The 27,292-nt window shown below is 41.4% G+C and overlaps 2 protein-coding genes across 3 annotated transcripts; one reads left to right on the top strand and one right to left on the bottom strand.

Annotated features, from left to right (window-relative positions):
• Positions 1-1,875: 1,875 nt before the first annotated feature.
• On the bottom strand, positions 1,876-16,806 carry tti1 (TELO2 interacting protein 1). The gene is made up of 14 exons (XM_089012782.1): positions 16,669-16,806; positions 15,470-16,215; positions 15,000-15,337; positions 14,635-14,911; positions 13,685-13,856; positions 13,341-13,609; positions 11,591-11,980; positions 10,723-10,882; positions 9,392-9,550; positions 8,368-8,519; positions 7,994-8,134; positions 7,625-7,829; positions 4,664-4,751; positions 1,876-4,569 (listed from the first exon to the last, which is right to left on the bottom strand). The coding sequence occupies exons 2-14, from the start codon at positions 16,193-16,195 to the stop codon at positions 4,368-4,370; spliced, it is 3,279 nt and encodes a 1,092-aa protein (XP_088868908.1). The 5' UTR covers positions 16,196-16,215; positions 16,669-16,806; the 3' UTR covers positions 1,876-4,367.
• Positions 16,807-17,086: 280 nt separating this feature from the next.
• On the top strand, positions 17,087-25,322 carry zgpat (zinc finger, CCCH-type with G patch domain). Of its 2 annotated transcripts, XM_089012795.1 has the most exons (8): positions 17,087-17,284; positions 17,400-17,489; positions 17,795-18,438; positions 18,808-18,941; positions 20,363-20,521; positions 21,551-21,670; positions 22,613-23,030; positions 24,700-25,322. In XM_089012795.1, exons 2-8 carry the CDS (start codon positions 17,406-17,408, stop codon positions 24,836-24,838), a joined length of 1,698 nt encoding a protein of 565 aa, XP_088868921.1. In that variant the 5' UTR covers positions 17,087-17,284; positions 17,400-17,405; the 3' UTR covers positions 24,839-25,322. The 2 variants fall into 2 exon arrangements, with proteins under 2 accessions (XP_088868921.1, XP_088868929.1); XM_089012803.1 differs by lacking the exon at positions 17,400-17,489.
• The last annotated feature ends 1,970 nt before the right edge of the window (positions 25,323-27,292 follow it).

Here is a 27,292-nt window from a genome sequence, read left to right on the forward strand (position 1 = left end):
TCTGGCGGCTTTTTGGTGCAACACGAGGTTTTCAGACCAAACAAGTACAGCAAAATATGTTGACGTGATGGAAGGACTGCTACAATGTGTCCTTTTTTCAGTCAGGGGCGTTCCTTCAGTGACGTCACGTACGGACTCGTTACCAACTCAAAAACAAGACTTCCTGAATATTCAGCGCGAGTCTTAAAACGTAAAATATAGCTATATGCGGTGGAATCTTTGTAAAATACGCTCAGTAGAAGTCATTTGAAGTGATTTTACAAATTATGGGCACAACTTGTCCGGAGGGGTCGGTTGTCCTTTAAAGGACAACCGACTGGTATTTGAATCATATTCATAACTGGATGAGTAACAAGAAAGCATTTTCTCCGAATCTGAAGCCATTGTTTTGATTCTAGAGCAAGGCAAAGACTTACTGGTGTGACGTCACGAACAAGGGGGCGGGATCTTCTAAAACCGCAATTTTGAAGTAGTTTTGGGACACTTTAACTCATTTTTATTGTTGTTTTGTATTTGACAAAAAATATCAGCCTGTGTGTTTTGGGTATTTTAGATGCTATAAAACGTTTTTCTGATGTCAGTTAGGAAAAAAAAAATGGTGTCGGTTGTCCTTCAAGAGACAAGTAATAATCTTGTCGTGTACATGCTTGCGTGGAGCCCGGTCATCAGCCCACACGTTACTCCACTTTGCTCCAAAGGGATCCGACGAGTCAGGAGTGAATATTTTGCAATGATGCGGATGAGTAAGCGCGCAGCCTATTTTGCCTCAAAGACCTTGTGGATAGTTTTGCTTCATTCAAGCGAACAACAGTCCCCGAAGAACACTCTTTCGGAATCCTTCCACCGATTGTTACAATTTGAAGGTTAGTCCTGGAAATAAGAAGGAACATGTAAAATTGCTCGGAGAACAATTTGAGCTCATGCTAACATGTATGCCACACAGAAAATAAATAGTATATGAACATTGATTATTGTGTCATTGTTGCTTCTAAGGAAATGTTGCAAGATTTTTGACACATTTTACAATAGCAATAGTGTTGCTATGGTGCTACATATCACTTGCTCCAGCCCCTTAAAGGACAACCCACGTCTCCGGACAAGTTGTGTCCATAATGTGTAAAATGGCTTCAAATGACTTCTACTGAGCGTATTTTACAAAGATTGTACCGCATATAGCTATATTTTACGTTTTAAGACTCGCGCTGAATATTCCGGAAGTCTTGTTTTTGAGTTAGTAACGAGTCCGTACGTGACGTCACTGAAGGAACTCATTTGAATAAAAATATCATACTGCGTGTTTTGGGTATTTTAGATGCTATAAAACGTTTTTCTAATGTCAGTTAGGAAACAAAAAAGTGACGTCGGTTGTCCTTTAAAACTATGCACTAACACACAAATGAACTCCATCGAACCATCTTTCGATGTGCTATCCTAACAGGTATGTTGAAGCCTATCCCGGCCGACTGTTTCGGGCAGTAGACGGGGGACATCCTGAACCAGTTGCTAGAACAATCGCAGGCCATACAGAGACGAAGGGAGGGATAATTTAGAGTGTTCAGTCAACCTGCCATGCATGTTTTTGCAATGTGCGAAGCAACCGAAATACCAGGAGAAAACCCACGCCAAACATGCAAATAGGCAGACTAGAGCTGGAATTGAACCGCTGCACTGTGAGGTCGACACGGGCCGCACTAAATGTACTACAGTGTGTGTAAAACTTCTGTCTGTCTACCCAGTTTATTTATTTGCAGTCTTCATTTTTTTTCTCTCATCGTAATTTACCGTATTTTCCGGCGTAAAGGCACACTGGATTAGAAAACATACCTTAATTCTATCTAGTTTGCTATCTGTTAGCTGGCGAGCTATTACGGCTGGCTACATAGCTGGCTATCAATTAGCTGGCTGGCTATTTGAGTTATTCCGGTTTGACTGAACGCTGGCGCGTGTGGCTGCCACTGCTCACCCGCAGAAAAACGTCACCTGTGACTGTAAAGTGTCCTTGAGACTTTTGAAAGGCGCTTATAAATGAAATGTTTTATCATAGGGCGCGTGGTCATCTTTTGGAAAAAAAATAAAGCTTTTAGGTGTACCCAACAGCGTGGAAATTACGGTAATTTGCCATAAAAATGTGTGTATTATTAAGGCAGCACCCTTTGCAGGTGCTTGTGTCTCTGAGGCCCCGCCCACCCGCGTTGACGTTGGTGACTAATGGTGCCGTTGTCAGGCCCTGGCAGGCGGATAAATAGCCGAGGCACACAATGAGATAAAGAGACGGCGTGCCACATTTGCTTTACATTAAGTCAAGCCGCCTAAATGGAAAAGGTGTTGTTTCCTCGTACAGCGGAGGCCTCGTACATTCATTACGGCACACTGAAGGTGGTGGGAGGCTTACAACCGCCCCTCTGGCCACCGCCACCACCACCTGACCGGAGAGGTGATGCGATAATAGAGAGCGACTGGGCCTCTTTTATTGAAACGCAACCTGAATGGCAAAGGCTTTAAGAGCAACAGCAGCTGTGATGGGTGATATGTCGTCTTCCAGTGAATAACAGCAGCAAGAAGGCTTTTCAAAGACTACCAGTGCATTGTTGCCCCTTTTTGGATAGACAGACAGATTGACTACCTGCTTGGCGATTCCTTCATGACACTTTCGACCGAGCATGAAAGCTTGCGACTACAGGAAAAGGGCATATTGAGTCGCGGACTGTCACCAGCTCATCATTCAAGAAGCTAATTTATTTGAAATAGAGTGGGACCTTGGCTTACGCACTTAACTGGTTCACAGACAGAGTGTGTAAGGCGAAAAGTGTGTATCCCAAAAAATAATTTCCCATAGGAAACCATTAAAATGACAATAATCCGTTCTCAGGACTCCATAAAATATAATTTTCAACTAAATAAGCCTTAAAACTACAAACAATTCTATGTATAATAAATGTGCTATTGTATTGTGATGAAAGAAATACACTGCGCTGGATAATAAAGTCGTTTTATTTACCTTTGTGATGGTCGTTGATGGCTTGATGGAATGGGGTAGCAGGTCGGAGGGAATTGCTGTTTGGAAGGAGTCACATTCCATAAGGACTGTAATTAAAGAAATAAACTGTACTGTCGTTTTATTTACCTTTGTGATGGTCGTTGATGGCTTGATGGAATGTGGTTCAGACTTCTCTTCCTGTGTTATGAAAGTCCAGTTAGGCATCTCTTTCCAAAAAAGGCCGGTCTCATCTGCATTAAATAACTTGCTGAGGAACGTAGCCTTCTTCTTTTACCATTTTGAGGAATGATCCCTTGTAGGCTTCGGCAGCTTTACTGTCAGAACTGGCTGTCTCACCATGACGAGTAACGCAGTGAATCCCGGGACGGCGCTTAAAGTTCTCAAACCATCCATTGCTAGCTTTAAAATCATCAATAAATGGCGAACTTCCAGGTTGCCACATGACGATATCAGAGTGAATTTGCCATGCTTTCTCGGATATAATTGCTTTATTCACGCTGTCGCCCGCTAGCTGCTTTTCGTGAATCCAAATTAACAGAAGTTTTTCAAACTCTGCTATTGCCAGAGACCGTAGCTTTGACAGCACGGAAATGCCTTTAGCAACACACACACCTTTAATGGCTTCTTTGTTGCGAAGGATGGTAGCAATGGTGGACTTAGCATATTGCTACTGGGCCGTGAAGTTAGACAAATGCACACCTCGTTCGTGTTTCTCAATGATCTCCTTCTTCTCCTCGACTGTAATCTTGTTTTGTGTCTTCTTCGGCTGAACACGAGCCTATGGTGGGGTCTTTTTCGGTCGCATAACAGCAAAAGTATCCGTGATAAATCCTTGAAGACGAACAATGTGTGCACTCAGAGAAAGGGGGTGTGGAAAGGTAGTGACGCTGTTCGGTCGTGTGGTTTGGTGTTCTTTCACCGAAAATTACTATTACTAGTATCCTGAAAAGTAGTGCGTATGCCAAGGTTTAATTTTCATAAATTTAACGTTCGTAAACCGAAACGTTCGTAAGGCAAGGTGTTCGTAAACGGAGGTCCCTGTCCACTGTACAAGATAACGATCAGATGAATGGAAATTACATGTAATGCATTTCATTTGTTCCTCATGTGCTGGATTCAAGTTCGACTGATAGTTGTGTTTATTTATTTATAAACGGGTCGCAAGTTTATGTAATCATAGTCATGATGAGGTGGGTTGATTGCAGGGCAAAATGAGGGGGGGGAAAGAATCATGTGTCACAGTCCGTATCTGAGACGGTTAACATGAAAGTTATATAAAATTAGAGCTTTGGGTAAAAATGTCTACATCTGTACACAGCTCGATCCTCTACGCTGAACGCCCATTGGTGTAGTTTTATCACAATCGTCTCTACTCGTCACCCGTTTGGCCAAATTCCTCCCTCAGCAGTTTGAGCACATTGTCCGAGTATTCATCCCTGGGGCTTCCCATCCCGCTAAGCCGCACGGGCTGCAGGTCAGGCTGCGGTGGAATGAAGGAGGATGGACAGTGGAGCTCATTTAACATTAACCAGAAAGCATCGGGATCCACTTGGGTCAAGTGGTGGAAAACGCTGGAAAGGAAAAAAAAAACGGCATGAAATTCAATCTGATATGCACAAAGATGTCATGGTGTCATGGTGTCATGATGAGCTGAAGTGAGTTTACCTCAAGCTTGCTTGTTGCAGTCGGAAGGGTTGTTTGCAGCTCAGGTAGGGCAGGCACGCTTCACTAACAACATCCAAATCTGCTTCAGCTGTAAAAACAAAGGCCGGAAAATCAAACAGAAATCGAGAAAAAAACGTTTTGTACGTATTTGGAAAGTTCATGACTTGAACTTGAAAGGAAAAAATATTGAATATACTTTTGCATGAGTCATTTTTCTTTATTTTGCCTTAATATTTCTGGGACACTACATGCTATCCTTGACGGCTCAAATTGATATCGGAGGACTCCTTTAATCAATTTCAAACATTTATGCTTTCCTCTTCAGAATTATTTGAATCATATTCATAACTGGATGAGTAACAAGAAAGCATCTTCTCCGACTCTGAAGCCATTGTTTTGATTCTAGAGCAAGGCAAGACGTCTCCATCCATCATGAGCTGAATTATTCGGCTCGATACAACACAAATATGGATAGAAGAACTCTGGGTGATTCTCAAGCAATTCTTCTTCAATAAGATGCCATGCGCTGTGAAAAAAACTGTTTCTAAAAATAAAATCCCTTGTTGGCATCCACCCAAGAGTTAAAAAGGAGAATTTTGGAAACGTTGCATTTTTGAAGCCCGTAGCAAAGCTGGATGAGGGAACAAGACTCACAGCGGGGTGCTTATCACGCTTTCATCTGCTTCCCTCTCCTTTTTCTTTGAAGCGGCGAAAAAGGTTCGAGTCGGTGTGAAAACCCTAACCAGAACTTGTTTCATGTCTCACCGGCTTCTTGCAGCAATTTGAAGCCCGTCGAGCCGCCTTGCCTCACCCCAACCTGCCAAATGCCCACTTTTCTTTCCCTCCCATGTTGCCTTGCTTCGAACCAATCTCGCTTTTTTTTATCCCCCGCCCCCTCCTGCAACCTACACGGGCATCCCCCCCGACAGACACTTAAAGGACAACCGACGTCTCCGGACAAGTTGTGTCCATAATTTGTAAAATGGCTTCAAATGACTTCTCCTGAGCGTATTTTAATAAGATTCCACCACATATAGCTATATTTTACGTTTTAAGACTCGCGCTGAATATTCCGGAAAACTTGTTTTTGAGTTGGTGATGAGTCCTCACGTTACGTCACTGAAGGAACGCCCCTGACTGAAAAAAGGACACATTGTAGTAGTCCTTCCATCACGTCAATGCATTTTGCTGTACTTTGTTTGGTCTGAAAACTTCGTGTAGCACCAAAAAAGAGGCAGAAGAGGGCGACAAAGCTCCAATGAAGGAATTTATCAGCCTGTGGAAAAGGGCTGATTAATTCCTCACAGAAGCTTGAACGCCATTTTCTGCCTCTTTTTGGTGCTACATTTCCCCCCCACTATTGCCTCAAAATGGCACGGAATAAATTCTTTAATCGATTGTGAACATGTATGCTTTCCTCTTCAGAACTATTTGAATCATATTCATAACTGGATGAGTAACAAGAAAGCATCTTCTCCGAATCTGAATCCATGGTTTTGATTCTCCAGCACTTCTGAAACGGGACTTCTGAAACTGGCCACTTCCGGGGGTTTTTTTTGTGTGCAGATTTTGGACACTTTAAGTCATTTTTATTGGTGTTTTGCATTTGACTAAATATATCATACTGCATGTTTTGGGTATTTTAGATGCTATAAAATGTTTTTCTGATGTCAGTTAGGAAACAAAAAAGTGATGTCGGTTGTCCTTTAACCATTCCCTTAGGTGCAAAATGGGCTTCTTTCAAGCTTCATTTCAAAACGATTTCCCCACACACGCCGGCGTGTCAGGAATAAAAAGAAGCGGGCCACATTTCTGACTTCAATGGGATTATTCGCCTGCCACTTCGCGTCCGCTTTTCTTCCATTCTATCGGCTGCTGCTTCCACTCCTGACCACTTTCTTTGTGGATGGATTGCGAGGAGCACACAAATACTCAGGTAGCGTCAAGTAGCTCGGTGGAAAATGAAGAAAAGGTGGCAGTGGGAAGCAGAAGCCCAGTGACCAGGAAGGAGGGGGAGGGGGGGATCATTTTCCTCCTGTCCGCGGCTCGCTGTATGACTGAGTCATTCTAATTGGCTTGCCGCAGGCGTCTCAAAGGCGAGCCGGAGCCAAATCGGTATTCACACGAGTAAAGCGGCATGCGGCCGCAGACTGTTTCTCTTCTCTGCTGCTCAGTTACATGCTCACCCCTCCAGTTTGTGACGTCACGCCTAGACGTCTTGCCTTGCTCGAGAATCAAAACAATGGCTTCAGATTCGCAGGAGATGATTTCTTGTTACTCATCCAGTTATGAACATAATTCAAATAGTTCTGAAAAGGTTTGCAATCGATTACAGAAGTTATTCCATATCATTTTGAGGCATCTGGACAGAAATGTACCACCTAGAAAATGCAGAAGATGGCGACAATGCTCCGTTGGAAATGGGCTGGGAATTTGTGTCAGCGAATATCAAATAGTTGTCTTGGTGCAACACACGATTCACCATCGCGTTATTTATGTGTTTTCCTTCTAATTTCGCTGCATTGAATGTTTATGAAACTCAATATTCTTTGGGTACTGCAATTCGAGTGAAAATGACAAAAACCCTGGAACTGGAGTGAACACATTTTTGCAAATGTCTGGCAGTGAATGAGTTAAGGAGCAATATTGACATGCAAAGTCAATACTTTCATGCATTATTTTTTTTTTAATTTCAATTGTATTTATTATATACATATTTTGTGTATCTGGACGCAAATACAAATAAAATAGCATCGGCTTGTATTCATTTGTTCATGGAAAGAATTCCGGATGATTGTCGAGTAAGCCTTCAAGGGAGAAATGTTTTCTACCATTGTGTAAGTCTGACATCTGGTGGTACAACTGCGTGTGGACGTGTGCGTGTGTGTGTGTGTGTGTGTGTGTGTGTGTGTGTGTGTGTGTGTGTGTGTGTGTGTGTGTGTTTTTCCACTTTCCACTCACCCAAGTCCAAGCTCTGGCACAGCGAACCCAGTCCCTCCAGTACCGCCAGCTGCAGTTTGTAGGCGAGAGTGTGAGTGTAGACGGGTCCTGCTTTGGCACTAACGGGTGCCTGTTTAGTCAAAGAGGTGGTCAGCTTTGGCAAAATCTCCTTGGAGACCCTCATCCTCAGGAAGTCGCCACAGGTGCCACCCAAAGTACACAAAACCTGGAAATTATGATTCTGTCATGAGATTGAATGACTTGAACATGTATGAAGAATTGTTTGGAAGCAAAAAATAGTGACAAAAAAACACAGTCTTCACCTGAATGTAGGTGAAATGTGAAGCTGATTTGCAGATGTTAAACACACGCGATGACTTCTTTACGTACCCCGAAGGCTCTGAGAATGGCGAGTGGGTCGTCGGCTGTCAGTCTCTGCACCAGAGCGGGCCAGCAGCGATGGGCCATGGGTAGCAATTCGTTTTCCCTCTCGCTCAGCACGTTAATGCACAGCTCCAGCACATCCAGCATCTGAGGGAAAACGCAAGGTGAAGCGGTACCAACCTTAAAAAAAATGTCAGCCAGTTTGGCTTGATGTATGGGTACCTGATGGGTTTATCGTCTGAAAAAATATTCCCTGAATTCAAGGTGTACATTGCATACTGTGTAAGTTGCCAATATTACATCATTAAATTAGCATTAATGTTCAGTTGTATTTTATGTTTACTAGCGTTAATCAAAAATCAAAGGGGGAAAAAAAAAACCTTGAGTCGGAGGCAGAGATTTGAGTCAGACAGCAGATGAATGCAGCGCTCCATAACATCTTTGGTAATGCTGAGGTGGGTGGGAAGTTCGGCTTTCACATCAAGGTTATCTGTATTGTCGTTGTCTTCAAATTCCGTTGGAGGAGAAATTTCTGAAAAAGGCAGTGAGATGTCACTAGGCAAGGACTTTCACACTAGAAATTAGTGTAACAGTCGAGCCGTGATTTGCGTTTTGAATCAAATGCAAACTCAAAGGACAACCGACACCATTTTTGTGTTTCCTAACTGACATCAGAAAAACGTTTTATAGCATCTAAAATACCCAAAACACGCAGGCTGATATTTTTTGTGAAATGAAAAACACTTCCTCAATATTCAGTGCGAGTCTTAAAACGTAAAATATAGCTATATGCGGTGAAATCTTTGTAAAATACGCTTAGTACAAGTCATGTGAAGTGATTTTATAAATTATGGACACAATTTGGCACAACGGAGTCGTCGGTTGTCCTTTAAAGGGTATTTCAGGGGTCCGGATTGTGTGCAAGTGGCTCCATTTTGTCCGTAAAATTTCGTCCTTTTGTTTGACCGGCAAATTAGTTTTTTTAAATTTGTATTGATATATTTTTTATTTATGAGCAGATTGTTTCAAACGAAACAATGACAAAAAAAACAAATCCTGGCCATGCTTACTTTATCTTCAATTGACCTACTACGCAAAAGGAGAAACATTCAAAACGGATCCAGAAAATGGCGGGAATTTCTGTTGAGGGATGAGCTAACTATGAATTTATTTACTTACTGCGGCCCGAAAAAAAATATTTGGGTAAATTGTTCTCTTGGTAAAAAGTCTGCTTTTTCTCTGACGCCGATGTAACCTTAGAAGATAGAAAATTCCTCGACCCCCTCCCTCAACAAATGGTACCTTGCACACATAACTGAGCCAGAAAAAATGTTGCACTTTTGGTTGAAAGCGTCCAAACACATTTGAAACGCTGGCTCTAGTTTTGCAGCTGCAGATTCATACCCAAGTCTTGAGGGTCCTCTTCCTCTATCCCGATGCCTTCTGCCAGCTCTTTCTGTTTGCGGTAGTCCAGCAGGAACTGGCGGACGTTGAAGACTTCATGGCCAGTGAGTGTCTGTTTGGACTGCTTGATTTTGCTAGATGTCAAAGGAAACCACCTTGCTGGAAGAAAAGCACACAGGAATATAAATTGGATGAGGCGGTGTGCTTTGTCTTGCCTTTGATGACAGTGTTTCATCCCATATGGTGAAAAAATATACAAATCTAATCAAGAATATTTAAAGGACAACCAACATCACTTTTTTGTTTCCTAACTGACATCAGAAAAAATGTTTTATAGAATCTAAAATACCCAAAACACGCACAATGATATTTTTAGTCAAATGCAAAACACCAATAAAAATGACTTAAAGTATCCAAAATCTGCAAAAAAATGAAAAGTGGCCAGTTTCAGAAGGTCCCGCCCCCTTGTTCGTGGTGTCACGCCAAGACGTCTTGCCTTGCTGGAGAATCAAAACAATGGCTTCAGATTTGGAGAATATGCTTTCTTGTTACTTGTCCAGTTATGAATATGATTCAAATAGTTCTGAAAAGGAAAGCATACATGTTTGCAATCGATTAAATAATTTATTCCGTGCCATTTTGAGGCAATATGGGGGGGGGGGGGGAATGTAGCACTAAAAAAGAGGCAGAAAATGGCGACAAAGCTCCGTGTAAGGAATTAATCAGGCCGTTTCCACATGCTGATTAATTCCTTACACGGAGCTTTGTCGCCCTCTTCTGTCTTTTTTTTGGTGCAACACGAAATTTTCACACCAAACAAGTACAGCAAAATGCATTGACGTGATGGAAAGACTGCTACAATGTGTCCTTTTTTCGGTCAGGGACGTTCCTTCAGTGACGTCACGTACGGACTCGTCACCAACTCAAAAACAAGACTTCCGGAATATTCAGCGCAAGTCTTAAAACATAAAATATAGCTATATGTGGTGGAATCTTTGTAAAATACACTCAGTAGAAGTCATTTGAAGCCATTTTACAAATTATGGACACAACTTGTCCGGAGACGTCGGTTGTCCTTTAAAATACATATAGAAATATCTATATCTCCATTTATCTAGATCTATCCATCCATGCACAGCTATCTATCTATCTATCTAGCTATCTGTCTTGCTAGTCTAGCTGTTTCATAGCACACTGACCAAATTTAGTTTTTGATGCATGGATGCCAAAAACGTTGAGAAGGATATTTTCTCTCATTTGTATCCACCATTGTGGTGTGACAACAGGATGAGCCTTGCGTAAACACTGTGACATCACTCGTGAGAGCTTACCAAGCGCTTTCATGAGTGCGAGCAGAACCGAAGAGAAGACGGAGGCCGTGTGATCGTAGCTGAGGTCAAGAGCCGTGAGTACGTCCTGGATGATGTCTCGCACCAGGGGCAGCAAAGTGCCATCAGAGTGAGTCAATATCACAGTCAGCACTCGGGGAGCCTGGACAACACGACAAAGTCATAGAAGAAAAAAAATTGGAGAGTGCCATATTTTCTGGACAATAAGGCGCTTTGGCCTATTTAAAAATTGTTTTCATATACGCACCATGCACCACTTTGTAAGAATTGAAGCTACAATACCAGTTGCGGTAGCACAATGCCTTCACTAGATGGAGCTACGGTAACGAGAATCCAATACAATGCAGCTTTATTTGTATGTAGCTTTCAAAACTGCAGTTTGTAAAAAAGTGCTCTACAGAAAATGTAAATGAATTTTTCCAAGAAAGCTGAATATTGATCCATGTTTCTAAATCAGCCTTCTAAGTCCTGCAGTTCGACAATGTCCCACATTTGTTCAGAGAAATTAATTGCTGTGGTGTCTGCTTTCGAGAAAAGACAGAAAATAGAATGATTGACAATTAGTGACAGATCTTTTCTACTTCAGGGGTTACAGCCGAGCTTATTTTTGTACTCTTTCTGCACTCTAAGAAGTTTGAAGCAACAAACTGGCTAATAAGAAAGTAGTCATTGCTGTCAAAGAAGTATGTTGAATTCATACATCATGACTTTAGATCTGCACAATGAGTCTCTCTACTGCTCTTCAGTCCAGACTGCTCATAATAACACCAAAAGTGACGGTTTGTCATAACGGTGGTCATAAGGTGGGGAAAAAAAATAATTTACAAGGCAAAAATATGTTCAAAGTTACCTGCGGATGCTGGCTGAGCCTCTGCAAGTTAAGTGAGATGTCATTGAGCAGATAGTCCGAGTTTTCGTTAATCAAGTCCTTTATGGACAAGTAGCCACAAGCCTTGCTGATGTCCCACATGGAGTCCAGAGCTGCTTGGCGGATCAAAAGTGTCTCCTCGCCCGCTTTCTCAAGCACGGGGTACAGTGATGTCATTAGTAGGGGACGGAAATCGTGTCCAAGGGCTTGAGCGAAGCAGGCCACACCCTCCAGCTGGATGCACAACTGCCAGATGTTACTATTGAGCTGGCGGACTGTTGAGGTGGGCGACGAGGCACAGGAGGGAGAGATGACTTGGAGAGGATTAGCGGGACTGTTGGATATTGGAAGCAGGACTGGCGGCTTCAGCAGCTATGGATAGAAAATGGACAATCGTTATGGATGACAGTGGTTAGTTTTATTTTAATGTTGTTTTGTTTTTGGGGGGAGTAACCGGTAATGCAATGTACAGCTCTATGAATGTGAAATTCGTGAGGGAAAGCAATAGTTTTTAAACATAAGATGGGGTGCCGTTTTTCCATTTAGGTTAATCTTTTTAATTTTTAATGAGTGGTAATAACTCAAACTTGAATTCATCAATTTATTTTCTATAACAATTACATTTTTTTTCATAAACGTTTTGATTGGAGTTTTTAATTGGAAGTATTGTAAATTTCACACAAATATTTAACATAAACATTTTGGGGAAAAGATCTACTATACAGGTAACATCCGATTTACGACTGGCGTGACTTACGAGCACAAGACCCTTTTTAAAAATTATTTTTATTCTACACCTGGCACCGCAATGTGCTAGCAGCCGGCAACGCGTACTACAATTTTGGCCAGCCAGCATCTCACTCTCGCACAGCAATCTACCGCGTGACTACACTCAGTACAGTAGTTATACAGCACAGATACATCTCCTGTAGTACTGTACACTGCTTGTTTTCCTTCGGCGTCCGCCTGACTCCGAGAGTGTGTGTCGGGCGAGCTCTTCTGGCTTCTCCGTTAGCAGGGAGAGTGATTTTTCAACAGCGCGCATGTGTGGGAAGCCGTGCATATTTGGGTCAGCACAACGCATGTGCGCAGAAACTAAAAGGTAAGTATAAAATGTATAAATAAACTGTACAGTAAACAGCACTGGTATACAGTAATAAAAATCCATAATCTGGAATATAAAATGATAAAAACGACACTAAAATGTATAACATTTATAAATAAACTGTACAGTAAACAGTTTGGTATACATTACAGGTACAGGTATACAGTAATGAAAATCGATAATACGAAATATAAAATGATTAAAATGACACTTAAAGTTATAACATTTATAAATGAACTGTAAATAGTTTGATATATAATAGTATAAAATACAAAAAGTCGAATGGGTTTCGACTTACGACTGTTTGATTTACGACCGTTTTATCGGAACGGAACGTGGTCGTAAGTCGGATGTTACCTGTAGTATATAATCTAAATAATATACTATATAATGTAAATTATTATAAACAATGTTAACTGATATGAATAACTTTTACAGCATTTTCCCATTACAGTTGATTTTTTAAGCGCATTACTGTACCTGTTTACCATGACCTCACCTTTCTTTCTGTTTGGATATAAATAAATGCAGAAATAAATATATGGATAAATAAATACATAAATAAAAATACATAAATATTACATTTAAAAAAATATGTAGGTATTAGAAAGGCGTCTCTCTCCTTACCTGTTGGTCCAGTCCACCATTGTCACTTTCCTCATTGACTGTGATCAAGTGCCAGTTGTTCAGGCTGACGTATTCCTCCATGACCAGCATCACAACGGCTTTGAGGTCTTCCCGGGAGGAAGGAAGCCCTCCGCTTTCAGCCTCTGTGACGCCGGCAGCCCCTCGGATGATTTCATTGAGAACCATGGCGGCCTGCTTCCTGTACGCCGAGGACTGGCGGTACAGATCCAAGAAGAAGTCCGCCAGCAGAAAAATGTTGCCATGGTGACCTACAAATCCATTGCAGGGAAATTACTCCATAGGATGTTGACAGACAGGTGACGTTGAAAGAATATTCGGCATACCTAAAAACTGACAGATTTCAGTGAGCACAGAAAAGATTTTCTCATCTGTAAAGAACAGAAAATGCTTCCTCCGGATGTGAGCCGAGTGCTGGGAGCTTGAGTTTGGTTCTATTGTAGTGTTGTGACCTCGTTCTTCTATAATCCGGACATCGGTGACGTCCAACTCCAGTACCTGTGAAAACAGCAATGTATTTGTACAGCTGGGGAAGAAATCTCATGTTTCTGTATACCAGTACAATCGTCTGCTTCATTTTCACATTGTTGATGTTGTTTGTGTGATTTACAATTACACCAAATTTTAACCAAGTCACTGCCAGACATGCGAAAAAAATATGTCCACTCCAGTGCTTGGGTTTTTGTCATTTTCACTCAAACCCACAGAATATTGACTTTTAGGACTACAAAAACATTCAATGCAGAGTAATAAATCTTACACCCTCTTCTTTCATCAGAAATTAAGAGTTCATTTCTAAATAATGTAGATGAATCTGGAGTTAGCTGAAATGGAGGTGGTTGTACAAAAGGCAAATTCTGCCCCCTCGTGGGAAGGAAAAAAAACACTGCCAGTGGTCTGACCAGTGCTTTGTCGGCACCCCTCTGCAAAAAAGAAAACCCAAACAAATTCGGGAATGGCGGAGAATGAGTTAATAGAGTTGCGACGTCAGTGCATTTTCTGTTACACGCCGTACAAACAATCTGTTGTCATCGGGAGAATTGTCTGAAAAAATATAATTAAAATAAATAAATAAATAAATAGATACATTATTACAGCTGAAAATTCTGCTGAGTGCCATCTGCAGATACCATTTATAAATATTTATGATGTAACATTTATAATCTGAAAAAAAAAACATGATTATTTGCATAAGATTTTAGAATGCGGTGTCATTTGGAGGCAGGTTCCACCCATGTTATATCCTCTCATACAGTGTAAAATATCTGTCAGTTACCTGCATCAGAGCTTTGGAAATCCTCTCAAGGTGCACCGCTGAGTTCAGCACCACAGATACCAGTGGTCCGAGGAGCTTTAAATAACCCAGAAAGACATTCAGGACAAACAGCTTCTTCTGGTCATCAGAGGTGCGCATCAGTCTGGGCAGAGAAGTGGCCAAAGAGTGGAGATTCTCTGACAGGACGTCCGTGAATGTTTGAGAGCTGTTTTTACGGCTGAGATCTTTTTCGGACTTCTGATTTTTCTGGGAAGCCTTTCTGAGTGCAACTTCACACCTGAAAAAATGAGTAAAGTTGCCAGGAATGAGCAAAATAATTTAGCTGAGCCCGCCCACTCTCCCATCTCCAAAAAAAAAAACCTAACCTCTGTCTGACTCTGGGCTCTTCATCATTAATCGCTCCCACCAGCGCTTCCAGAAGCAATCCAACACACTCTCCCAAAGCCTGACTGCACCTGTCCAGCAGGTGCTTTGCCAGTTCCACCACCTCCAGTCGAACTCTCCAGTGCTGATGTGCCACCGTGCTTGAGATGACCTTCTTCAGGAGCAAGCAGAGCTTTTCTGATGTGGTTTTCGCCCAGTCCAGTGTGCGATGGACCATCAACTGGCCAATCTTCCCCGGATCCACAGTGGGAGATTTAACTGGCTCATTGGACTGAAGCTGAGAATCTTCCATGACAAGACCGACAGTCCTGGACCAAACCTGAAATGGCAAAGAGCGTAAAATGACATGTATTTTCTTAAAATGCACTATCATTAATCTTCAGTCTAGAAAACAACTGGTTAAAAAAGTTGCCTTTGCAGCTTTGACGTTGAAAAGGAATTTAAATGGTACCTTGACAGCCCTAACAGTGACTCCATGACCTTGTCTGACATCGCCTGTAATGATCCGGGCTACTGTCATAGTAACTCCAGGTAAAAATGAAGCCAGGGCATTGCCAATGGCTTCCCACTCTTGTGAGGAAGGGACGACATGTTCCTCATTGCAGTCACACTGCAGAGTCAATACCTGAAGAACCTTCAAGGATGCTATTTGAACAGCTCTAGATTTCTCCTTCTCGGCCAAAGCCAGAAGAAGTGAAATGGCAGCTCCCAGCTCAGGTAGCATTGTGGTTTCGAAAAATTTGAATACAATATCTTCAAACGCAGCATGAAACAAGGCATTCAGGCATCTCAGCACGGTTAATTTGAGCTCTTCTGATGTATCGGCAGGTTTCCCAGGATTATCTGGTGAACAGAGGCAGAGGCAGAGCTCTGAGAAGAGTTCATGGAGGGTTTGCCAGGTCCGAATGCAGGTATTCTCGAGGACGTGACTCATAGCTTCAACCACAGCTTGCACCACTTTGTCCTTCTTGGGTCCAGGCACTTTGAGCACAAAGCGGAGAGGGAAGAGGACATAATCTTGGAGCTGCTGCAGGGTAGCATCGTTGACCTCCTTTAACTGTGCACTCAATGTCTCAACATGGTTGAAAGTCGGCACACGGGTCAGCCTGACACAAGCTGGTCGCAGGTAGGCAAAAGCAATCTTTGGATCGCATATAAGGGCCGTGTGTGGAGGCATCGCAGCTGCGGCTCTGTTCTCTGTGTCGTAGGAAGAAAAACGATAAGTATTCAATATGGAATAAAATCAATTGTTCATGAATTAATTGTCATCTGAACTGCGTGTCCTTAATAAGGTCATCTCCGAAAATATTATAGAGTCCGTCTATCAATCTACCAATCTCTCTATTAGTAGTCGATGTAACCTAAATGTGTTGTTGATAACTAACTGTGAGCAAGCAAAGCAATACTGTAAATAGTATTCGACTTTCACACGCGACTTCTTTTCAAATACAATGTTTAAACTGCATTCGCATTCAAAAGGCAGAAGCCAATCCTTATAAATGTTATACAATACTACATACTGTGCTATATGCTCAAGTTGGAACCATACACATTGTTGACATCCGGTATCGGAGTACAAATTAAGATATGTAGTAACTTCCTATCGAGATACTGTGTTCGCATCGAAGAAAAAATATACCGAAATCATACCTTCAAGTTGATGATTTCAGAAAACCCACATTCGGGTGCAAATTAGACATAAAATGTTTCACAAGAACAGCGCACTGACAAAGAGCTGCCATTGAGCCATTATTTGCCGACGTCATTGTTCTGCGCCGAGGACTCTTTTATGTCAGGCGACAACGAAGTACAGCTCAGATTTTTAAAAGGATCTACTTCTGATTATCCTAAAAAATAAACCGAGATTAATTTCAATCTAAAATTATTAATATGATTTTAAAATTCAGTAAGAAATGATAAATAATAAAATGCTTTATTCTGAGGTATACTAAATATCTCTGTGCAAATGAAAACTATTTTACTATTTTTACTAGTCTTATCCCAGTTATTGAATTTGTTTACTTTGAAAAGTATAGAACGGAAGTGATTTTCTTGAAATTTATTTTGACCCAGCCGGTCAACTTTACTGTTTTGGTTTTATCTAAAGCATTTCATTTGCAAAGCACATTTTATGGGTTATTTCATTCCAGTCGTCACATTGGTTTCAGATAATTAGCGAGATAACAGAGGGAATCCCAGTCAGATGATGTCCAATTCTCTCAGCTAGCTCGAAGGTGGCTAACAATTTTGCCTCACTCGCTCCTATGTAAGTTACTGCTGCTCTTATCGAATTTGACCACATTTTATCTGAGCTGACTTCTATCTAAGTCGACGGATTCAGTGTGCAAAATATGAATGCAAGTGATCTCTGTATTTTTCAGGGTTGCATGTTTCTATATTCAATGTTTTGGATTGAATGGAATGACTTGACTCTAAACGGGAATTGCAATGACCATGTAAATACAATACAGGCAAGTCGGAGAGATCTACAACCACACAGCCGTCTTCCGTTATTTCACCACTCTGGTGAACATCACTTTCCCCAATTCAGCAATATTTACACAACCTTGTATATTGTCAACTAACAGATTATTGTTATTGTTATTATTTTTAATATGCATTAGCCAGTGGCGGGCGTCTTTCCAATAAAAGATGATTCGAAACGTATATCAACACATGGGGTGTGATCCGATTCAAGCAAGTGGTTTGGAACACGTGGTAGTTTCACTCATTTCCACTTTAAATGATGCATTTCTCTTGCATACTTTCCCCAAAGGCTGGATGCCTTTCATTCCCGTCCCGCCGTTTGTGGAGTGACACTATGGACGAGGAAACTCTGGAGGGAGCCATATCTACATATGAAGCCCAGCTGCAGCAAGTGGATGCCACACTGGCTGCTGGCCTGGATCCCTCCCAGCAGAGTGACCTGCTCAAATTGAAAGAGGACCTCTGTCATCTGATAGAACTCACCAAGGCCAGCCTGCTGTCTTTCAAGAAGAGTCTGCTTCTGGCTTCCCTGGAGGACGCTAGTGGAGTGGCGGCCAATTCGCAAAAGCCTGAGGCTGACACAAAAGGCGCTTTGGAGTCCGAGTTTGCTGCTTTCTACAATGAACTTGGGGAGTTTTCAGGAAACAACGCTGATTTGAAGGAAGGCGACCAGGACACGGATGGTTTTGGAGAAGATGAATGTGAAGAAGAGAATGGGGATGAGGTAGACACACTGAGTGGTACCAAAGTAAGAGCACCTTACAGGACATCGTGGGGGACGCTGGAGTACCACAATGCCATGGTGGTTGGGGCAGAGCAACCGGATGGAGAGGAGGCACAAGTTCGAGTTTTGTACATTTACCCCACACAGAAGTCAATGAAACCATGTCCATTCTACCTTGAGGACAAATGTCGCTTCCAGGATAACTGCAGGTGCCTTTTTATTTATTTCTGGTTTTGCTATTAGAATTTCCAGTTCGCTGAAGAAGCACCAAAACGTTGACCAAGAATGTTCCCTTTGCTTTTATATTATTTAGAGTTCAATTCAGACATTTTGTGCTTTGAAATATTGTCCAGCAGGTGGAAGCAAAACAATATTGTCCATATTATTATATATTATCATTATACACTGTACTTCAGAATCAGAAAGCCTTACTTAACAGTGATGCAATTGGGCAAGTAGGAGCATTCTTTTACTCTCGTTTACCATGAACTAAAAACTGCCAATGTATTTACCCTTGACATCCTTAATATCACAGCTGTCGAATCCCTTCCTTGTTTCTTTATTCATGCTCCGCAAAGGTTTTCTCATGGTGAAGTGGTGTACGTGTCAGAACTCAGAGACTTCCAGGACTGTGATCTCAGTCATCTCGAGGAAGGCTCATCCTGTTTGACTCGGCACGAGGATGGCATCTGGTATCCGGCCAGAATTACAGGTACGGACTGGGCTTGTTCACATCAAGAGTTGTGAAAAAAAATTCCATTCACAAAAATGATTTTGATTGATGTTACAGAAGAATTAGCATGCATGCATAGGTGTCAGAGATGTTTGTTCGGACACTGTGAACAAACGCTCGAACACAGAAAAGATTGTCTTTTACTGCCGGCAGGGGGCAGTTTTCATGAAGCCACTTCGTGTGCACTTCTTCGACCGATGCCCAACCTTTGCAGCCCTATTTATTGCGAGTATATGAAAATTTAAATGATACATTAGTAAAACACTTCTTGAATTGATTACCACACCCCTGGACATCTCATGTTACAAGCACCAACATCCATAAACAAACAGAACATAGACATTTCAAAGGGTTGTCTTTCCGTGAACTGATAGATTTGTAACCTGGCGAATGACCTCTTCCTGTGAAGGAGTTACCAGGTCCTAAATTCCGCCCAAGACGATGACAGTTTAACAGGCTGTGTCTGTTCACCTCAGATTGACCCCAGATTTGCTGTGCTTCTATTGTGGGCCTTATGTTCGGCCAACTAAGCATACAAAAGCATGAAACTTTTAAATATGATAATTTCAATCATTGTGGGACGAATAAAGGTATTCTGATTCCGATTCAATTCTGTCTATTTGTTATCAATAGGACATCTACTGTGTGTATTCATTGTGGGTCCTTGTACATCTATGCTACTCTTACAAAAAAAACAACAAGTTAGGGATATTGAGCTTCTCCGTAACACTTCTGGATAAACTTAAATGCACATTAACCCTGGCAATAATCACAGTCTGTGACATGATAACTTGTTAAACTGTCCACCATTTTCTCTGAAAGGATGAACCTTAAAAGACGAACTTGGGTTGAGCTCGAAAAAATGGCACATTTCCAGCAGGTGTTTGTTTGATTCCTCACCATGGAATGGTGAAGAACAGCCACTTTCACGCCATTCGCAATATATCTGTGTTGACACCTAATTATGAAACTCTCAGTGAGGATTTCTCTCCGAGAACATCTGCTTTGAAGCCTTACAATGCTGAGGGACCGTTGATCGATTATTTTTTTGTGCCGTCTAGGTCTCATAGTGCAGGACATTGACTGTTTTCATTTGTGGATTGAGTTCTGCAAAAAGTATGCAAACATTGAACATTCATAAGTTTCAAAAAAGTCAAATTAAATTTAATCTGGACATTTCACGCAAAATCTCCCAAAAAACATTTTTTTTGTGAGCAGTGGATCAGTCATGCTGGAAAGATTATCATTTTGCAAAGAAAGAAATATTAAGAAAAGCTATGCGCTTACAGAATAAGACAATTACAATTACAACACACACTGCACCATTTGGACAGTACGCGCTTCTTTTTCAACACGCTACGACACAATCACCTTGGATGTTTGTTGTTTCTCTCATGTAGATATCGACAATGGCTTCTACACGGTGAAGTTTGACTCCCTCCTACTCAAAGATGCTGTCGTTGAAGCCGACTGCATCATTCCACCGCTGAGAGAAGAAGACCCGCTCTCTTCCGACTCGGACCAGGGCGATGCCGAAGACGATGCAGCGTATGCGAAAGGTCATTTTCAATCATATTTTACTATACACTATTATTTTGGCGGTATTAAAAAAAAAAGAAAGCAAAAAAGACATTTAAAGGACAACCGACATCAGTTTTTTGTTTCCTAACTGACATCAGAAAAACGTTTTATAGCATCTAAAATACCCAAAACACACAGTATGATATTTTTAGTCAAATGCAAAACACCAATAAAAATGAATTAAAGTGTCCAAAATCTACAAAAAAAATGAACCTGGAAGTGGCCAGTGTCAGAAGGTCCCGCCCCCTTGTTCGTGGTGTCACGCCAAGACGTCTTGCATTGCTGGAGAATAAAAACAATGGCTTCAGATTCGGAGAATATGCTTTCTTGTTACTCATCCAGTTATGAATATGATTCAAATAGTTCTGTAGAGGAAAGCATGTATTATTATTATTTTTACTTTTTTTTAACTTTATGTTACTTCCGGGTTGAGTGAACGCTGGCGCGAATGGCTGCCGCTGCTCACCCGCACAAAAAAATATCCTGTTACTGTAAAGTGTCCTTGAGAGTTTTTAAAGGCGCTTAGAAATTAAATGTATTATTATTTATTATTATTATTATGTTTGCAATCGATTAAATAATATATTCAGTGCCATTTTGAGGTATCTGGGAGCGGGAAATGTAGCACCAAAAAGAGGCAGAAAATGGCGACAAAGCTCCGTGTAAGGAATTAATCAGCCCGTTTCCACAGGCTGATTAATTCCTTCGTATCAATCAAAAACTCATCATTCATAGAAAGAGCTAAAGAAAGAGATGCATTCACAGATTTTTTTTTTAGTTAATGTCAAGTATTTTATTGGCTATCGCAATGGGCACATGCTAATGAGACAATAATGAAAGCGATGGAGTTAAACGCCCAAAAAACACTCAAGATGCTGGACAAGAAAATACCAATGTTACATATTCACAAAGTAAAATGCTAAATTTTGAAAACCACGACATAAAACTGTATTGTCAAAGTGCATTGTGGTGTATTTTGTGTTTGATTGAAACTTATTTCCCCACAGTTTTGGGGTCCGGCAGCGAATCGACTGCAAACAACACTTCCACTTTTGGCGGTTGGGAAGTTCACACAAGAGGCATCGGATCAAAGCTAATGCTAAAGATGGGCTACGAATATGGCAAAGGTGGGTGAAAATGCACTCGATATACTACGATTTTGAATCATTTTGATGGAATTGCATTACTCTGCTTTTGCTAGCGATCAAAAGTTATCATGGCATCACCAAAACCATATTCTTCTTTTTGCACGCTAATGTAATTTATTTTTTCATGAAGACAGTTTGACCTTGGAACACATTTGTCATATTTTCTATGGGAATTATTCTCATTATATTTTTAATTCAAACTAATCGCTGGTCAATTAAAGTGTAGATGTATGACCTTCGAGGTCCCACTGCAATATCCAAATATTCCTCATTTGTTTTAGTTTCTAGGCAAATTGGACCCTGGGGGGGAGTTGGGGGGAATATATATCCAGCTTGCTAGTTAAGGTAATAAAATTAATAATTGATCACTAGCCGATAACCATTTATCTCAAAATCCACCAGCTGTCATAGCAATTAAATAAAGGTCAAAGTTGTGACATGAGGAATCAAACATTTTATTTATTCCCCCCATCCCTCTAATGTACAGATCTGTATCTTTCAGGTAACATGACTGAGACAAAGTAAAAGAAGATCTGTATCCGATCACAGCAAGAAATGTGAATTACAGCCTGTTCTTTTTTTCTGATATGTTCCCACCATGATGTTTTTAGGCGAGGTTGAGCCATCAATTTGAAATTGAAAGCAGAACACGACAGGCTCGGCGGTTTCCAGACAAGATGCAGGCTTGTCTCGGTTATTTCTCTGTTTTCCATTGATATGCGTTCCTACATCGCTGCGGTTGCAACATATCAATCACAAAAGAGCCACGCCTAAAACAGTACCCTGATTTATCATCGACCTCAATCTAAATGGGAACATGATTAATCTTTGGAGCGTCATGACGTATTGAAGCAGACATGAAAACAGATCAAAACCATCAACCGAACTTTCAATGCAAGTTTGTCTCGCTGGTTTTCGCAGGTTTGGGAAAAACGCAGGAAGGTCGAGTGGAGCCCGTCATGGCGGTGCTCGTACCCAAAGGGAAATCACTGGATCAGTGTGCCGAGTTAACCCTGAGACGCGCTCACAACAAACCAAATGATGACGACAAAACAAGCCGGCCAAAGCGTCGGCGGAAGCTGCGGAAGGCCAACGGCGAGCGAAAAACTGTCTTTGACTTTCTTAACTGCAAGCTCGGCGCCAAGGAGCGTGATGTTTCCGAGGAGGGGGCGACAACGGCCGCTGGGTCGTCGTCGCTCACTGGGGTGGAGGCCTACAAGGGTGGCAAGAACACCAAGAGGAGTCTGAATGTGAAGCTGTTCCAGGTCGCCGAGAAGGTGTCACAGACTGAGAGGGAGATCCAGAACTTGACCCAGTCGCTCAGCAGGCAAACGGGCAGGTCAGTATTGCCGGCTGTTGGAAATTGCCATACTACAGTATATGAGAATTTACCCCCATTTCAGGGCAAAGTTGGATTTGGCAAAAAGTGTTACAAATTTGCCTTCCTTATCCAAAGACGTAAAACAATATGGGCCTTGACTTAAAGGACAACCAACAGCATTTTTTTGTTTCCTAACTGACATCAGAAAAACGTTTTATAGCATCTAAAATACCTAAAACACGCAGTCTGATATGTTTTGTCAAATGCAAAACACCAATAAAAATGACTTAACGTGTGCCAAAACTGCAACAAATATAGCTGCGAATTGGAGATTTTCAGAACGTCCCGCCCCCAGTTCGTGACGTCACGCCAAGACGTCTTGCATTGCTGGAGAATAAAAACAATGGCTTCAGATTCGGAGGAGATGCTTTCTTGTTACTCATCCAGTTATAAATATGATTCAAATAGTTCTGAAGAGGAAAGCATAAATGATTGCAATCGATTAAAGGAGTCAATGACAGCAATGTAGCACCCAGAAAATGCAGAAGATGGCGCCCAAGCTCCGTTGGAAATGGTGCTGATTTGTCTGCTGGGAATTTGTGTCAGCGAATATCAAATAGTTGTCTTGGTGCAACACACAATGATTCACCATCACGTTATTTATGTGTTTTCCTTCTGATTTCGCCATCAACACAGATCAACACGAAGTTTTCAGACCAAACAAAGTACCGCAAAATTCATTGTGTGTAGCTTTCTCGGTCAGGGGCGTTCCAAACGTGACGTCACGTAGGGATCGTCATCAACTCGAAAACAAGACTTCCTGAATATTCAGCGCGAGTCTCAAAATGTAAAATATAGCTATATGCGGTGGAATCTTTGTAAAATATGCTCAGTAGAAGTCATTTGAAGTCTTTTGCGTCGGATGCCCTTCCTGACACAACCCTCTGTATTTATCCGGGCTTGGGACCGGCACAAGAAGACATTTGTCCCTTTGTGGCTACAGAACAAGCAACTCGCTCAGTAAAAGGCTCCAAAACACAAAATGGTCATCGGCACAGCAACATTCAAAAAAGCAAAAACTATACTCACCATTTGATGACAATGCTCTGATCTTACCGTGAAATGGGCATCTCTTTCCTTAGCTTTGACTAAGACATAAGTGCCTTGCTGTCATTTTGTGGCATCTATGATGTCAATTACAGTAAAGTCTCGTTATATCGATATCGGATATATCGATAGTCCCGGTTATATCGATACTATTTCTATGCACGCACAGAGAAAATTACTTGCAAACAGGGTTGGATATATCGATAGTCCCGGTTATATCGATATTTTTTCGGACTCCCTTGAATGTCGATATAACGAGACTTTACTGTACTTCGTTCCCACGGAACGCACTCCTTCTGGGCCTCAGTTGGCTCAAGACGCGATGAACCGATGACTGATTATGATTATTGTGGCCATGATGTTCATCCCTAATCGCAATCTAATGCATCCCACTTGTTATTTTCAAGTGACGATTCATTGGAATTCAGGGCTGTTGGTAAATGTGACAATGAGATGCAGGGATTCAAGGTGAGAGTTGGTGCATGCGGCCAACTCATCGGGGAGAGTGCAGCCCGGAAAAACCAGCATGTCTCTCTCCCCACTTTCTAATCTGTTTGTTGTCTGTGTCCTGGAAAAAAAGGGACGCGTCCAGAGTGAAGCAGCTGGAACAGAAGCTGTCGGACGCTCGTCGGCTGCTGGCCCAGCAGAAGGCCCAGGAGCTGTCCATCCAGAGACAACAAAACAAAGCGGACACACACAAGAAGATGACCGAGTTCTAAGATCTTTGTAACGTAAAATATTTTTTTAAGAGTTGTATCATAAACCAAACACCACACATCAAAACAAGACAAGAGCTAGTTATTTTACTTTGAAGGACAACCGACGTCTCCGGACAAATTGTGTCCATAATTTGTAAAATGGCTTCAAATGACTTCTACTGAGCGTATTTTACAAAGATTCCACCGCATATAGCTATATTTTCCGTTTTAAGACTCGCGCTGAATATTCAGGAAGTCTTGTTTTTGAGTTGGCCACGAGTCCTCACCCTACGTCACTGACTGAGAAAGGACATACCTTGCATCACCTCAATGCATTTTGCGGTACTTTATTTGGTCTGAAAACTTCGTGTTGATCCGTGTTGATGGCGAAATTTGACGGAAAACACGTAACACAGTGGTGAATCGTTGTATGTTACACCGAGACAACTCTTTGATATTGGTTGACAAAAATTCCAAGCTGAAAAATAAACCTATTTCCAACGGAGCTCTGGAGCATCTTCTGCATTGTCTTGATCCCTCAAAATGACCCGGAAGTCCTTCTTTAATCGATTGCAAACATTTATACTTTCCTCTTCAGAACTATTTGAATGATATTCATAACTGTATGTGTAACAAGAAAGCATATTCTCCGAATCTGAAGCCATTGTTTTGATTCTTGAGCAAGGCAAGACGTCTTGGCGTGACAACACGAACAAGGGGGCAGGTCCTTGTGAAAATGGCCACTTCCGGTTTCAATTTGAAGTAGTTTTTAGACACTGGAAGTCATTTTTATTGGTGTTTTGCATTTGACTAAAAATATCAGCCTGTGTGTTTTGGATATTTTAGATGCTATAAAACGTTTTTCTGATATCAGTTAGGAAACAAAAAAAGTGATGTCGGTTGTCTTTTGGATTGGATTGGATTGGATATGCCTTTATTAGTCTCACAGTGGAGAAATTTTTAATGGTTTATGTCACTATTTGTCTGTACAGAAAGTATCAGATGCTCATTTTTATTTGTCGGGGTTTTTTAGTTTTTATTTCTTCACTAAAATCATGATTTGGAGAATGTTCCTATTTGTGTGTTTTTCTTTCTCGTTGCAAAACAGTTCCTTCTGTCTGAATAGTGACAATTTGAATGGTAATTTTTGAACTCTTTCTAAAACCGTGGCTTCCAGTTTCAATTTTGGAGAACAAGGGAAACACAAGATTTGATGAATAATTCCATCAATATCATAGGGGCCTGATTTCACAAGCATTTCATGTAGCTCTAACTCACGTGTGTCGAAGGATTTACAGTTTGCCCACGTCGCCTTAAAGAATTCTCATTGTGGGTAGACAAGAAAAAAAAAACGTCAAAGTCAATCAAAGCTGATTAAAAAAAAGTCTGAATCTACATACTATTATTTTTAAAAAATTAAATTTGTGTGTGTCTAGTCCCACAATGTTTTTATTCCATACTACCTGGATAATTACTTTATTATATATATATATATATATATATATTTTAAAGATCATTTCATTTCCACTTAACTCTGTTATTGGAAGATGAAAATGAAATGTAATACTTGCCTGTTGAAGAAAGGAACAAGGGTCAGGGGTTAGGGTCAGGATAAGAGGTTCATGTCAGAGGTTAGTGTTAGGGGAAGGAGTCAGGGGTATCACAAGGGTTCAGGGTTTGGGTCAATATAAGGGTTCGGGGTCAGGATAAGGGATATGGGTCGGGATTAGTGTTAGGTTTAAAATTAGGGTTTGGAGTCAGGATAAGGGTTAGGGATCGGTGTTAGGTTTAGGGCTCGGACAAGGGTCATTGGTTAGGGTCAGGATAAGGGGTTTGGATCAGAGGTTAGTGTTAGGGGAAGCGGTCAGGGGTTGGGATAATGGGTCAGGGTTAGGGTCAAATTAAGGGTTAGGGTCGGTTACGGATTAGGGGGTTAGGATTGGGGTTAGGATGTGGGGAAGGGGGTAGAGTCAAATTAATGGGTTATGGGTTGATGTCAGGGGTTAGAGTTAGGACGTAAGGTCAGGATAAGGGGTTAGGGTTAGGGCCAGGGTGAAGGTTAGGGTTAGTGTTTGGTTCAGGGTTAGAATAAGGGGTTAGGGATCACGGTCAAGAGGTTAGAATCAGGCTACGGGGTGAGAATCAAGATAAATTGTTCAGGGTCAGGGGTTAGGGTTCAGGGTTATGTGATCCAGATACCCTTTAAAGAAGTAGAGTCTACATAAATGCATCTGATTTGATTAAGTGCAACCACTTTATTTTAACAAAAACGTTTTTCAATGCAGGAAAGCTTCACTTTTGTAGACTATCCAAAAGATTTTCTCCCACAAGTTTTTTGGTTTGTCACTGTGCATTTGGGAAAATGACAGTCTTGTCATTTGCAAGGAACTTTAGTCATCATTGTGGCTTTTTCTTCTTTTAATAGAAGATTGCCAACGATGGTGTCTGTATTGCCAGCTCAATTTTCCTATTTAT

Source organism: Hippocampus bargibanti, linkage group LG01, assembly GCF_051943395.1.
Source record: "Hippocampus bargibanti isolate YZ-2025 linkage group LG01, ASM5194339v1, whole genome shotgun sequence".
In the NCBI taxonomy this organism is placed as follows: domain Eukaryota; kingdom Metazoa; phylum Chordata; class Actinopteri; order Syngnathiformes; family Syngnathidae; genus Hippocampus; species Hippocampus bargibanti.